The 14,043-nt window shown below is 33.1% G+C and overlaps 1 protein-coding gene across 1 annotated transcript; it reads right to left on the reverse strand.

The window, feature by feature from the left end:
- Positions 1-3,501: 3,501 nt before the first annotated feature.
- On the reverse strand, positions 3,502-4,242 carry LOC112420923 (uncharacterized). The gene has a single exon (XM_039832792.1). The coding sequence runs from the start codon at positions 4,240-4,242 to the stop codon at positions 3,502-3,504; it is 741 nt and encodes a 246-aa protein (XP_039688726.1).
- Positions 4,243-14,043: the final 9,801 nt, after the last annotated feature.

The raw sequence follows: 14,043 nt of genomic DNA on the forward strand, positions 1-14,043 counted from the left end.
TTGTTTATGACTTATCCGTATGAACGTTATGCGTGTTAATATGTGAATTAAAAAAATTACATAGTCAACTATGCCAATGAGTGCTCATTTATGAGGCAAGATCATGCCATTGATTTTGTACCAGTCAACTAATCCCGACTATTAGATTTGTAACTTATATTTAACCCCTCGCCTATAAATAGAGTTCTTATTCCTCACTTGTACTGACACCAAAAGTTTTCTTGAGTTGTCAAAGAACTTTTCTCTCTTCTCCTCCATTTAGTTTGTGTTGACGAGATATTCTTTTCTTCTCCCTGTTTTTCTGTCCCTTCGGATTTAAAGAGTGTTCTTAAGGTCATAGTCCATTCGGTTTATAATGTCCCTTTAGAATTAAGAATGGTCTTAAGAACATAGTCCATTCGGTTTATAATAGTCCCTTCAATAATTTTTTTCCATTTGAAAATAAGAGTATTATTAAGATCGTAGTCTCTTTCAATATATATCGTCCCTTCAAAATAAGAATGATCTTAATAAGATAGTCCTTTTTTATGTTTCATGCCCTTGGAGAAATCAGAGGTTAGAGTGGTGGAAACATCATATTAGAGTAGTCAATATCGTATTGGAGTTGTCTTAGCACCATATTTAAAGGTGTATTTATAAAACAAATTCTATGGTGTAATAGGACTCTGATACAGTTGTAGGTGAGTTGTTTTATCCTGGGACGTCGTGATTGATAGTCTGCTTGCACGATTTTAGACAGTACCGCAAAACGTCTTAAAAAGAGCGGCCTAATCCGCAACTCAACCTAGTAATTTCTTCCATGACAGAAAAATATTTTTAACTAATTTTAACTATTGTTCCATCATTATCTTTATTGAATGTTTGTTTTCGTGCTCAAATATTTATTTGGTGTGAGACGAAATTCATTTGGGTCATGCGTGCATGTCGAGTGGGACACAAATAGTAATGCCTACTTCTCACCTTTTTCTGGAGATAGCCAATTATCAAGCACCGGAAAGTGAATTAAATTGAATAAATGTGTTATTGGATAAATTTAGACTAAAATGAGTATTATAAACATTATCAAAGTGTTATGTACTTTACACTAAATTATATGATGTAATTTTTAACCACTTCCCACCAAGTGTTGTTGTTATGATGGGTTAATACATTTGTTTTTATTTGTCATGACCGAACAATGCTATGGTATCCTATTTAATTAGAGTTTAACAAATATTTTTGACAATGTATTCTTTTTGTTGTTAATAATCCATGATTAAATGGAGGATGGTCATATCAATGAGAATGATAGAGTTCATATTTATACTCATGAGTTTTCATGCTTAAAAACATTTGAAATTAAATAAATAAATGTGTTATGCTCAAAGTCGGCCTTGAGATTTTCTGTGCCTTAAACCAACAAAAATAATTTTGTCTCATAGCCATATTATTAGAATTGTTTAGTGTATGTGTAGTGGCACAACTTCAAACATAGAACTAAAAAACGTCAAAGTGAAGATAAAAAAATTAAGTTCCAAAGTCAAAAGGTTCAAATAAAATACAAATTCATTAACGTATATCAACACCGGTAGGGTTACATGAAAAAAGACACCCCATTGTATAGCAGAGAAATAATGTAAGAAACATCACAATTAGGCTGTGTTTGGTAACATAAATAAGCTAGCTTACAGCTTGTTAGTTTATAAGTTCGTTGGATGAAAACATGATGTGTTTGGTAACAAACTTTGCTCATGAGCTTATAGCGTTTCTTGAAAAGTTAATTCAAATAGCTTTTTACCTTATAGCTGGTAGCTTTTTATATTTTCTTCCATTTTTGACCTTTATATCATTTTTTATTTTAGAAAACTACTCACTCAAGAAAACATAACTACCCACGTTGTGTTTTTTTTTTTCTTTTTTCTACAGTTGCATTTTCACTTCTTTTTTCTTTTTAGTTGATGTTTTTTTAATGTTCCTTATGTTTTCAGGTTTGTATTTTTTTATACGGTCTCATTCAATTTTTTTTTGTAATAATATACAAAATTTATTAAATATAATCTCAATTAAATTCATATATCACATTTATCATTTTAAAGAAAAAAAATACTTTGAAATAAATTAAAATTGTTATAATAAATATATTAGTTAAAAATGGTTATAAATATAATTCATAACATATTAAATATATGTCCTTAAAAAAACATATTAAACTTATGTGTATTTTTCTGTCATTTTATATTTATCACTCATTTTAAACGCTAATTTTATCAAACACTTTAATTTCAATCAACTAACTTTTCAGCTATCAGCTAGCTTATAGCTTAATTTTACCAAACACACCCTTAACAACAGAAAGATAACATTGTCAACTAATTTTTTAAAACTTTTTTTTTAGGGAATAATTTTTTAAAACTTATAAAGTCATAGTCTCAATAAATAACTAAATTTATAAGGTCATAAATCTTGCTAAAAAATATCCACTGCAATATCTAATATTATTGTGAATTGATTCACAATCTGCTTGAATTAATTGACAAATATTATCATTTTTAAAAACCAATAAGGTTATCTTGAATGTATGCTTTATTCAAAACTTCTTTTAGAATTTTCTCAATCCCTTAGTCAACAATTCATCTTTAAAACCATGTGGTTTGCTCTATTGTGCTCAGTTGACGTTTGGAAAGCCTTGGGTTTATACCATGCAATTCGGTGGATACATGATCTTTAGTTTGTGGATGTTGATTCGAAAATAGTAGCTAATTATTTTAAGAAAGGTCGAGGAGATATAACCAAATTTGCTTCCATTAAGGATAGTAGTGTCCAATTATGTAATTTCTATTTAACAAACTCTCATGTGGAGTTTATTGGGAGACAAACAAATGAGGTTGCCCATGAATTAGCCAAGGCAACCACATCCATTCCTAGCTTCCGTATCTTTTATGAGATTCCAACATGTATTACTGATTTAATTTTGGGTTAAATATGTTTTTGATTCCTATAAATATGTCAATTTTTTGTTTTAGTCCTTATAATTATTTTTTTCAACTTTTAGTCCCTAAAAAGTTTCCCATCTTCACTTCTGGTCCCTCCTTTAAAGTAAACTCATATGTAAAATTCATATTCTTGAATAAAAAATTTCTGAAAAAATTCATAATATTATAAGAATCTCTCCCAAAGAAAGTTAATTTTTTTTAACAAAGCAAGAATTTAATATGAATTTTTATATTTTTTACGGTTAAAAATTCATATTTAATTTGTATTAAGTTAAAAAAATTCTTTTTTTTATTTTTTACAATATTCTACACATTTCTGCACAATTTTATTAAAAAAAAAAAATACAAAATTAACTTAAAAGTAGTGATTGAAAATTTTATAGGGACTAAAAATTGAAGAAAAATTTTAGAGGGGCTAAAATGAAAATTTGGTATATTTATGATGACCAAAAACATATTTAACAAAAAAAAAGGCCTAAAATCAATATTTTCTATATTTTCACAGACAAGAAACTTATTTTTTCGTAGTTTAAGATTCTTCCATGTTAGACGTGCGGTCAACCAAACTGCTCATCTGATCATCAAACACAAAAACAACCTTATTAGCTTTCAGCCACCACAAAGAATGATACTTTACTTTATCTAATAATTGAACTAATGAACTTTCTTTTTGCTTAAATATCTTGTTATTTCTTTCATTCCAGATAACCCACATCGTCAGTAACCAAATAAGCTGAAGAAATGATCTCCTTGCTTTCAAACCACCTGTGTAAAATGCAAAATGTGCACAATGATTTGAAATATCACAATGATCAACACCATCAAAGCCTATCCAAGACCTCACCAACGACCATAAAGAACCAAAGAAGCTGCAAGACAAAAATAAATGTCGAGCATCTTCCAATAAACCACATCCTGACACACATAAACATGCCTCTGAATTCAATATACCACGATATGCTAAATTAGACTTTGTAGGAAGTCTATCTCGAATCAACCTCCAAGCAAAAATAGACACCTTAAGGGGAACCTGTTTGTGCCAAACCAATTCTTCACAAAGACTATCCTGCTGCTCCTTTTGATTAGTAAGCAAAGCATATGCTCCACGAACTGTGTACCCTTGACTAGGGTCCGGTTGCCACTGCCACACATCATAAGAAAGAGGCTGCAATGAAACATTAACAAGTAATAACCTACACTCCGCAAGAAGCTCCTCCTCCCACACCCACAATCTTCGACGCCACTGCCATCCCCCTCCCTCCTCCCCCATCCTAAAGAGAACATCTCTTTAACACTAATGGATTTATTTAAAGCTAAATCAAATAACCTTCTAAATCCAATCCTGAAAGGGACATCTCCACACCACCGCTCATGCCAAAACAAAGTATCCTCCCCATCACCCACACACCTAACCACACAACCCTCAAACCATCCAACACCGCCCCCACCCTCCCCTCCTCTAATCCTACCAACCTCCTTCCACCAAAAAGAACCACTCCGGCCCCATCCTCCAACCTCCCATCCCTAACACCATATCTACCAACCAACACCCGATACCACAACCCTCCTCGATCAACAAGTAACCTCCAACACCACTTCCCTAACAACGCCTCATTAAACTCCCTCAACTGCCTAACTCCTAAACCACCATACTCCTTTCTCATACAAATTCTCTGCCAACCCACCCAAGATATTTTTCTATGATCCTCACCACCCCCCCCCAAAAAAAAAATTTTTTTTTTAGATAAAATAGATTTTATGGAAGAGATTGTACCTGCTGGAGCCTTTGAAGAAGGAAAGAGCATAGACAGATAGCGCAGTCAAGACAGACTTTAAAAGAATCAAGCGACCTCCAAAAGAAAGAAACCGACTTTGCCAACTAGACAGTCTAGATTTTATACGGTTAACCACAGGTTCCCAAAAAGACAGACGACACGGGTTTCCACCTATCCGCAATCCCAAATAAGTAAAGGGCAAAGTACAAACCTTACAATTCAACAACGACGCTGCTTCCGTTAACCAAGAGTCAAAAACATTTACACTAACCAACAAACTTTTATGGAAATTTATTTTTAACCCAGATACCGCCTCAAAAAGAATTAAAGCCGCCCGCAATGCTCGGACATTCGCCCAACTTTTCTCACCCAAAAGTAAAGTGTCATCTGCAAACTGAAGATGCGATACAACCACCTCATTATCATACCCAACACTATAACCTCTAAACAAATTTGCATCAATCATAGCCTTCATCATAACATGCAGCCCCTTTGCAGCCAGTAAAAATAAAAAAGGGGAAAGGGGGTCTCCCTGACGCAAACCTCTACCCAAAGGAAACTCATCCTTTGGGCTACCATTAACCAAAACGGGTAACACATTCTTTAATCCATTTTCTCCATAATGTCGGAAAACCCATTTTAGCCATCACCGCATCTAAATAACCCCAATCAACAGAATCGTACGCTTTCTCAAAATCCACCTTAAACATCAACAATTCCTTTTTATTTTTACGAGCCTCATCCACTACCTCATTCGCAATCAGAATTCCATCTAAAATTTGTCTATTCTTAACAAACGCGGTCTGAACATCTGAAATGACACTACCAATAACCTGCCTCAACCTATTAGCCAACAATTTAGCCAGAATCTTATACAAACTTCCAACCAAAGAGATAGGACGAAAATCACTTAAAGTTTGAGGAGAATCTACCTCAGGAATTAGAGCTATAAAAGTATACCTTTGGTTAACTTACCATTCCTATAAAATTCACCAACAAAACGCATCACATCATCTTTCACCTCAAGCCAGAATTCCTTGAAAAAACCAAAATTTATACCATCCGGGCCTGGACTCTTAAAACTGTCACAATCCCAAATAGCTGCTTTCACCTCCTCAACTGAAAAAGGCTTAATAAGACCGCACCCTTCAACAAAAGACAACCCCCGAAACTGTAAACCATCCACCGTCGGCCTCTGCACTCTATCCGCCTGGAAGTGACTCGCAAAATGAGAAAACACAGCTTGACGAACTGCTGCACACCTTCTACCGCAACTCCATTCACATTGATTGACACCAAAGAGTTTCTACGCTTCCGACTACCCAAAATTGAGTGAAAATATTTCAAGTTAGCATCACCTTCTCGAAGCCACTTAAGTCTTGACTGCTGCCAGCAGATACTAGTATTAAGACGGGACAAAGAATGGATATCTGACGTAATACTACGTAACTCCTCTATCTCTTCTTCAACCAGATCCTCCTCTTCCCCCCTTCCATCAAAAACAGCTTGCCTTTCCTTCAAGGATTTAATATTTTCAGAATTTGACTATTATTTTTCCGACCCTATGTCTTTCCTCGCGCGCCCTATTTTTTTTTCAATTTTACCTGTGGTTCGGATTTCGTTTTCCGGATTGCATTGTTAGAATTTTGCAGATGTTTTCGGATTTGAAAATCCAGAATAATGTTTTACCAGAACTTTTGCAATTTTAATCTTCAAAATTCGTAAAATAAAATAAAAAACAGAAATAAAAAGACACAATCATAAAAACAACTCATTTTATTAATATACGAACAATACATTACAATAATTTTCAAGTTTTTTAAGCTTATTACATAAGATGCTAAATCTATTTTTACTCTTAACTTATTACATAAGCAATATCGGTGTTGGTGTTGGTGGGGAAAGAAGATGGTGGGGAAGAAGAAACCAATGCTGCCTGATAGGACATACCACTAGCTTTGGTGTTGGTGGGAAGACATAGGGGGCACATGGCCTCTAGGGAACAAGAGACCATGATGGTCAACATGACACCTAGGCAAACCAACCTCACATCCAGACTGACCCCTTCCCTATTGACCGATCATATGACACCTGATGGATTTCCAAAGAGCCCTCTTTCTATGAAAGGCCAACGATGGAAACACATCGTTGTAGAGGAGAAGAGGAGAAAGAAGAAGGTATTCAAATGTTTGAGGAAATGAACCATGTTTATAGCGGAGGGGATTAAAAAAAACGTGGGGAAGCCATCAATTTCAGTCAAAAAACATATAGAAACACGTTTTTCAACTTGACCAACGTCCAAAACGTTTTCTTTGTGGTGCAGACCACCGGCCAAAATCTTCTGGTGTAATCCAGAATACACATATATTTCGTAATATATATTCCAGAAACATACGATGTTGGGGGTGAACAAAGGGAAACTTGAGACTTTGAGTATTGTGAGGGTTGGTTCGGATTTTAGAATCCGGATTTATTCAACATTGGATTCTTTTTTGTGTCCCACATTGCACCGACAATTTTTTGTGGTCCACAACGCCCACATACCTCTATAAATAGGGGTCTCTGTTTTCATTACAAGTAAACTACATCAGACAAAAAAAACATGGAATTCCTTGGCTTTGATCCGAACACCAAGCTAGCGACAATCTACTACAACGGTGTAACATCACCCCATCTGTTTAGGATTCGAGACGATGTCACCCTCTCCAAGCTGAAGGATGAGCTGAATCAAATCAACCGTCAACTCAACCACAAAGACACGAGGAGGGTGGTCGGAGTTGAATATCGATGTCCGTTGTTCGACTCAACCGGATCTCTTCGCTTCAGCCGGATGAAACTCAAGAACGACGACGACGTGCGAACCATGTTCTATGTCTTTGGTTAGCACAGTACAAGAGGACCAATCGAGTTGGACGCTTCGTTGGTTAGATATACTTAACAAATTCTGAAAAGTTTGCACCGGACCAGGAACTACGATGAGATCCGGGCTCTGCTTGAGGGACCAGAGGAGGAAGAAGTTAGTTTAGATGATCCGTGATCATGTGCTATGTTTTACTTAATCGCGTGTTTTATGTTGTTTTAATTGAGTATTAGTTATGTGTTGTTGAATTAAGTTGTTGCATTATGTTTTTAATAATATATATTATTTAAACTTTCATTATGTTTTAATTTACGTCAAAAGTATTCATTTAATCGATAAAATAACCAAAGATATACTTTTCGGATTACGAAATCCGGATTGACCTAGGGCGTAAGTGTGTTCCGGAAAACGAAATTCGGAATACCTCAGCATAGGATTCTTTTGTATGGACCAAATTGCACCAGGAGTTTATGCGGTCCACAACATCCAAGGACCTCTATAAATACATCCTCTCCGGTTTTCAGCTTCAATACCATCAAAACACACAAACACACCAAAGAAAACCATTTAAATTTTTGTCATTAAGTTGAGGATCTTTCTCATGTGGTCGCAAATAGATTAGTTAGTTCTCTATTTGACTGCATGATGAAGATCCTCAACATGCGGTCAAAAATACAAACAACCACACCAAAGAGACCAGACCAAATTTTTGTCATTGTGCTGAGGATCTTTCTCATGTTGTTTTAAATATATAGATCTCTATATAATAACATGATGAAGATCCTCAACATGCTGTAAAAAATATATAGATACTCCTTGATGCCTCCTTGATACATAGATAACTCAAAAATATCAAGAGATTTCTATGAGTTCGATCCTTCTGCCTGCCAGATGAATATGTCATTTGGCAAGGCAGCAGGATCGAACTCAAAGAAATCCTCTTGAAAACACTTTCCCGAAAGATTCAACATTTATGTTATTATGGTTTTTTTCAACTGTTTATTTGTCTTATGTTGATTCTATTTATGTTATGTACCTTTGTTCTTTTTTTTTCTTTCAAGGCATTCACAACGAAAACGATCTAATAAATGGGTCTGATGTGGTCCAGACTTTACAATCCGGACCACCTTCATGCATTCCGGATTGTAAAATCTGAAAACCCTCAGTAACATTTTGGCCGGTGACGTTTCACCAAAGGTTAGGCCGGTTAGTGAAGTTTTAATACGTTTTTTGGACTATTTTGAATGAAAACACGTTTTCCTTAGACTTCCAAATTACCTATGACTTGTTTTAGGCTATAAAAAGGCTGGGATCTTCAACATTTTCCTTCATTCTTCTTCACCCTCCTTTCTTACATTTTCTTCCATTTTTTTTTTAGTTTTTTAGGTAGATTTTAGGAGTGTTAGTGGTGTCATGGTCATTGTTGACCGCTCATACGACCTCTGCAATTGCATTGCAGCTTATGCGGGGGTCGTATAACGGTCAACAGAGACCTTTGACATCAAGGAAAGACACAAAATATTCATATCGTATTTGTCCGGATTATATATTCCGGAAACACTAACAATCTGGTCCGGATTACGTAATCCGGACCAGAGGTATTTATGGAATTTTTACAAGGCGCACGAGAAGGCAACAAGGTGGGAAAAATAATAGTCTTAAAATTTAGCCCTCATGGCAATTGGCAACCCATTAAAAAATTATGAATTATGAATGTTTCACATTTTCAAAGTCATACAAATCCCATAAATAAAAATAGTTGTGTTATTTGAACAACAAATTATGTGACAACTTTTAGTACATCTAAAATTTTGCAAAGAAAAGAATGTATTGGCACAAAAATTAAAGCAATAGAGAGAAAGTAAAAACATAATGTGAGTATGAGAGAGAAGGTTGTCTCAAAAATTGTCAAAAATTAATTGTATAAATATCATTTCTCAAATAAAAATTCACATAGAAGTCCAAACTAAAATAAAAATAAAGTCACTGGAGTAACACCAAAGTTGTCCACAAGCTGGTTCTCAAACCGATCATTTCCACGACGACTTATGAAAGCTCCCCTGTACATGTTACAAGTGTACAAACACATAGAGGGAGGTGAGTACATCATAAATCAATCAATTACATGATACATATAAATATTAAACAAACCCAAACCCAAACCCAACACCATATAGTATCACTAACTCAAATAGGTACAAGTACATGGTAAATAGAAATAGGTTTAAACAAACTCAAAAAAAAAAAGAAAAACTCAAATAGGTACAAGTACATGGTAAGTAGAAATAGGTACAACATCATATGGCATTATCTATGAAGCCCCGATACTTCAAAATGGATGATGTATCGTATCCCATGCGTATTCTGCACCGATACCTGATTGATACTTCCCGATACGTATCAGGAGAGTATCTGAAGATTAAATTTTATTTTTTTATAAAATAATTATCTGATACTTCCCGATACGTATGAGGAGAGTATCCAATAATTATCCTGCACTGATATCTGCCCCAATACTTCCCAATTAATATTAACTAAAATAACTTAACTCTTGAGTATAATGCTTCTTTTTTGAATCGATATAGTATAGTACTAACAATGTTTCTTTTGGATATAATATATCACTTATGATGCTCTTTTTGGGATATATTACGTATGTAATTGACTAATCATCACTCTCTTAATTGTCGATATTATTTATATTTATGTTGATGTGCTACGAGCCTATGACTGATTTCCTTTGTTTGTTAATATATTTGCATATTAAAAAAATGGTTATAATTATATTCTAAATTTAATTATATAATTTTTTTTATTAACGTATCCCAGCCGTATCGTATCTTAATTTTTGAAATTTTCCCGTATCAACGTATTCGTGCAGTATTGTATCCGTATCGTATCTCGTATCTGGGCTTCGTAGGGCATTACCAACAACTGATTCTTTCTGGGTACAAAGCAAATCAAGATGCTTGATTTATTTATTTTTTGAAAAATTTGAAGTTACTAGTAGTACTAATGTTGTTGCTGCTTCTAGTAGTACTGTGTTTTCCCCCTGAGCAGGGCAATCAATCGTTATAGTTTAGATAAAACAACCTTTGCAATGATAGGATAGGATCTGAAGCTGACCTGTCTAGAGACGGTGTAGGTTTCTCCAATGTAGGCTTGTCCAATGTCTTTAAGACCCTGGAGTTGGAAAAAAAAAAAAAATAGTATTATTAAGCAGTCAGTAAATCTGAAATAAAGTACAAGATGTTGAAGCATTTGTGTGAATCTATGAAGCACGGATAAATGATATGAACAAGAGTAAACCTGTAAATGATTATTACGAACCCAGGATGGATCCTGCAACCACCAACGACGGAATAGTTAAGAAATTTTGGAGGAAAAAAAATAAAAAAAAGCAGTATGTTGTTTGTTACTTTACCTCCGGCTACTTAGCAGGACCATTCCACAATTCTTTGGGTATAAACTAGGAGGACAGACAAGAAAACCAGAGTTAGTGAAATACTATGAAACACGAACAACAAAACTGATAAAATAATTTTGAGAAAATAAGATAATTTATTATGCAATAGAGATAATGAAACAGAAATTGAAATATCATACCGTAAGCATATCATTTAAGTCGATGCATCTGATTAATCTGATTATGTACGTACAAGTTACAGGTATGTAGAAGACAAAAAAGACCTTTCTCATGAAAGCATCATCAATATAGGCATCCAGATTGAACGACTCCGACATCTTTTTTCTACCTTCTTTTCTTCGTTTCGTTCCTCACTTTACTTCTTTTTCTCAAGAGGGTTGAATACTTCACGAATTTTTAATGTGTTTGTTTTTTCTCTCTTTATTTATAAACATTTTCTTTTTCCACAAGAAATATCTATTTCCTTAATAGTATATATGTCAAGTATGTTTTTTTTAGGCCACGTGTCACTTTCACGTTTATTCTCAATATTTTTATTATTTTCTCTATTTTTTAAAATCAATTTTTAATTTGGCATAAATGTCTCAAATTTTTTTTGATCTTATCTATTATATATTTTACTTTACTTATTATTGAATTTCGAACATTTTATATAACAGAAATATCTTAACAAATTGATACGAAACCCTTCAATTATATCCATTAAATATATTTTTTTTTAAGAAAAGAAGTTTCAGTTAGTCACTATGTAATTTTTTTATTTTTTTTTTACAAAAGAGCTAACAGCAGCTAAACAAGAAAAGGAAAAGGAAAGAAAACAGAAACAGAAAGCAGAGAAACAAACAGCCTGACAAAATAAATGCCTAGCACATCACCTCTAAGCAAGGGGAGGAGATCGGGAGGCAATTGATGGACGACAAGATCAGCATCTGAATTAGCATCAAATTTAACAAAGAAGTCCGCACATTGATTAGCACCAAATCAAAACAAAAATATTTTACAGGGGGTGAATCAAAATAAAAAATTTACAGGGAGAAAACCGAAAATGACATATATTACAGGGTAAAGACCTATTAACCTTAAATATCTCAACAAACTTTTGATCTTATCTATTAAATATTTTACTTAACTTTTTTATTGAATTCCTAATATTTTATTTAACAGAAATATCTCAACAGAAATAATATAAATTTGTAAAAGTTAATTTTATTCTATGTGTTAATATTTTTACTAAATCCAATTAATTTTATATGCATGTGCATTTATAAATTTACGAGTATTTATAATATGATATATTTTATTATATTTGTGTGTATTTATTAAGATATTCATCATATACCAATCCATGATAAATTTTATTTGCGGTATCATACATATAATTTGTTTATCTTCTTGAATATGTCTAACCCGAATAACGCCGGATAAATACACTAGTATATTAAAATAGTAACGAACTATATTTATCTTCTTTCTATAATCTAACATTTTTTTTTTAAAGGAATAACTAGAATTATGAATAAATCAGCCAAAAAATCACGTATTTCTTTTATATATTGTTGTATAATTAAATTGATATTCACCAAACACAATACACTTTTTCTTTTTCCACAAGAAATCTACTTCCCGTTATTTATATTTTCATTTTTTATTTTTTGAAAGAATCTTTTTCGTTTTTATTAAAAACACTACCCTCACATCTTAGGCTTAAATTCGACAATACATTTTGCATTCAAATGATTTTTATCTAAATAAACTTTTGTTACTTGAAACTCGCCCTTAAATTCGATAACAAATATATTACTTAATCTACTCTACTACTAAAATATATAATATTATATTTTATAATATATAAAAGTTTATTTTTTACAATTATAATATATAAAAGTTGAAGTTCACCAAAGAAATGGAATAAGTTCATTTGTAAATGTTATGGTTGCTAGACATATGGCTGAATTTACAATCATAAATCATTATTGAAACATAATCCATTCGTATTTATTAAATTGAGTTGGCCGAGTAAGTTTTCATCAATATTTCCAAACCAAACAAACATGTCATTCACACTGTTATGGATGGAGGCCCCTGCCCTTGCATTTGGCTCAATTGTTTGTTGTTTGTGAGGGTGTTTGACCCCCTCCACCCCGTGTACGATTCATGTGTATTGTTGCAATCTGAACCATCATAGTATATATATTGCTTGTAACATTGAAACTTAATTTTTAGTTCACCACAAAAATTAAACGTAATTATAACTGTTTTATAGTCACCGAGGTAGATACCATTAACCGAATTATATGAACAAAGATCAATTATGTTTATTGTTTTTTACTTTCGTTTCTTTATTCTTTGATTACTAGTTGTTGTTCTAACGTTCACGTTGAATTAGGCCATTTTATTGTGCACTACTACAGTGTTTATTGGGATGTGATCTTTTGCATAAAGTATTTGTCAAATTGGTAACAGTAAAGGTAACCAAAATGCACAAAAATACTTGCAAATGTTGGCTCACCTTAGCAAAATTCTTCTGAGCTTAATATATGGGGATGTCAGGAAAGAAGATCAATTGCAAGTTGAATTACCGAGTCTATAACCATTCCAAGGGAGAAAAGAATAAGACATCAGGTTCAACAATCTTCGTTGTTATTTAAATTCAATTGATACCAAGGCATTCTTATGAAATCAAATAACATGTTATTTCTTAGCGGAAAAAGATGTACTAAACTTCAGAAAACAAAGACCATGCTCTTTTCTAAATTGATACTTTCCTTGTCTCTTCAGCACACCTTGTGCTTGAGGAGCTGTCTGTTTCTTTAATAAAGTTTTGCTTAGCTTTTTTAAAAAAAATAAATAACAATTCAATGAAAAAAATTTAAAAAAATGTTGTAATTAAAAAGAACATTAAATCAGTAATATGTCATTTTTTTAAACGAAGACATGAAAAGAAAAACACACTCCCATAGGGATAGGACATGGAAAAAGAAGTTTGTTTTGCTCTAAAGAGTCAATAAA

This window comes from Medicago truncatula, chromosome 4, assembly GCF_003473485.1.
Source record: "Medicago truncatula cultivar Jemalong A17 chromosome 4, MtrunA17r5.0-ANR, whole genome shotgun sequence".
In the NCBI taxonomy this organism is placed as follows: Eukaryota; Viridiplantae; Streptophyta; class Magnoliopsida; order Fabales; family Fabaceae; genus Medicago; species Medicago truncatula.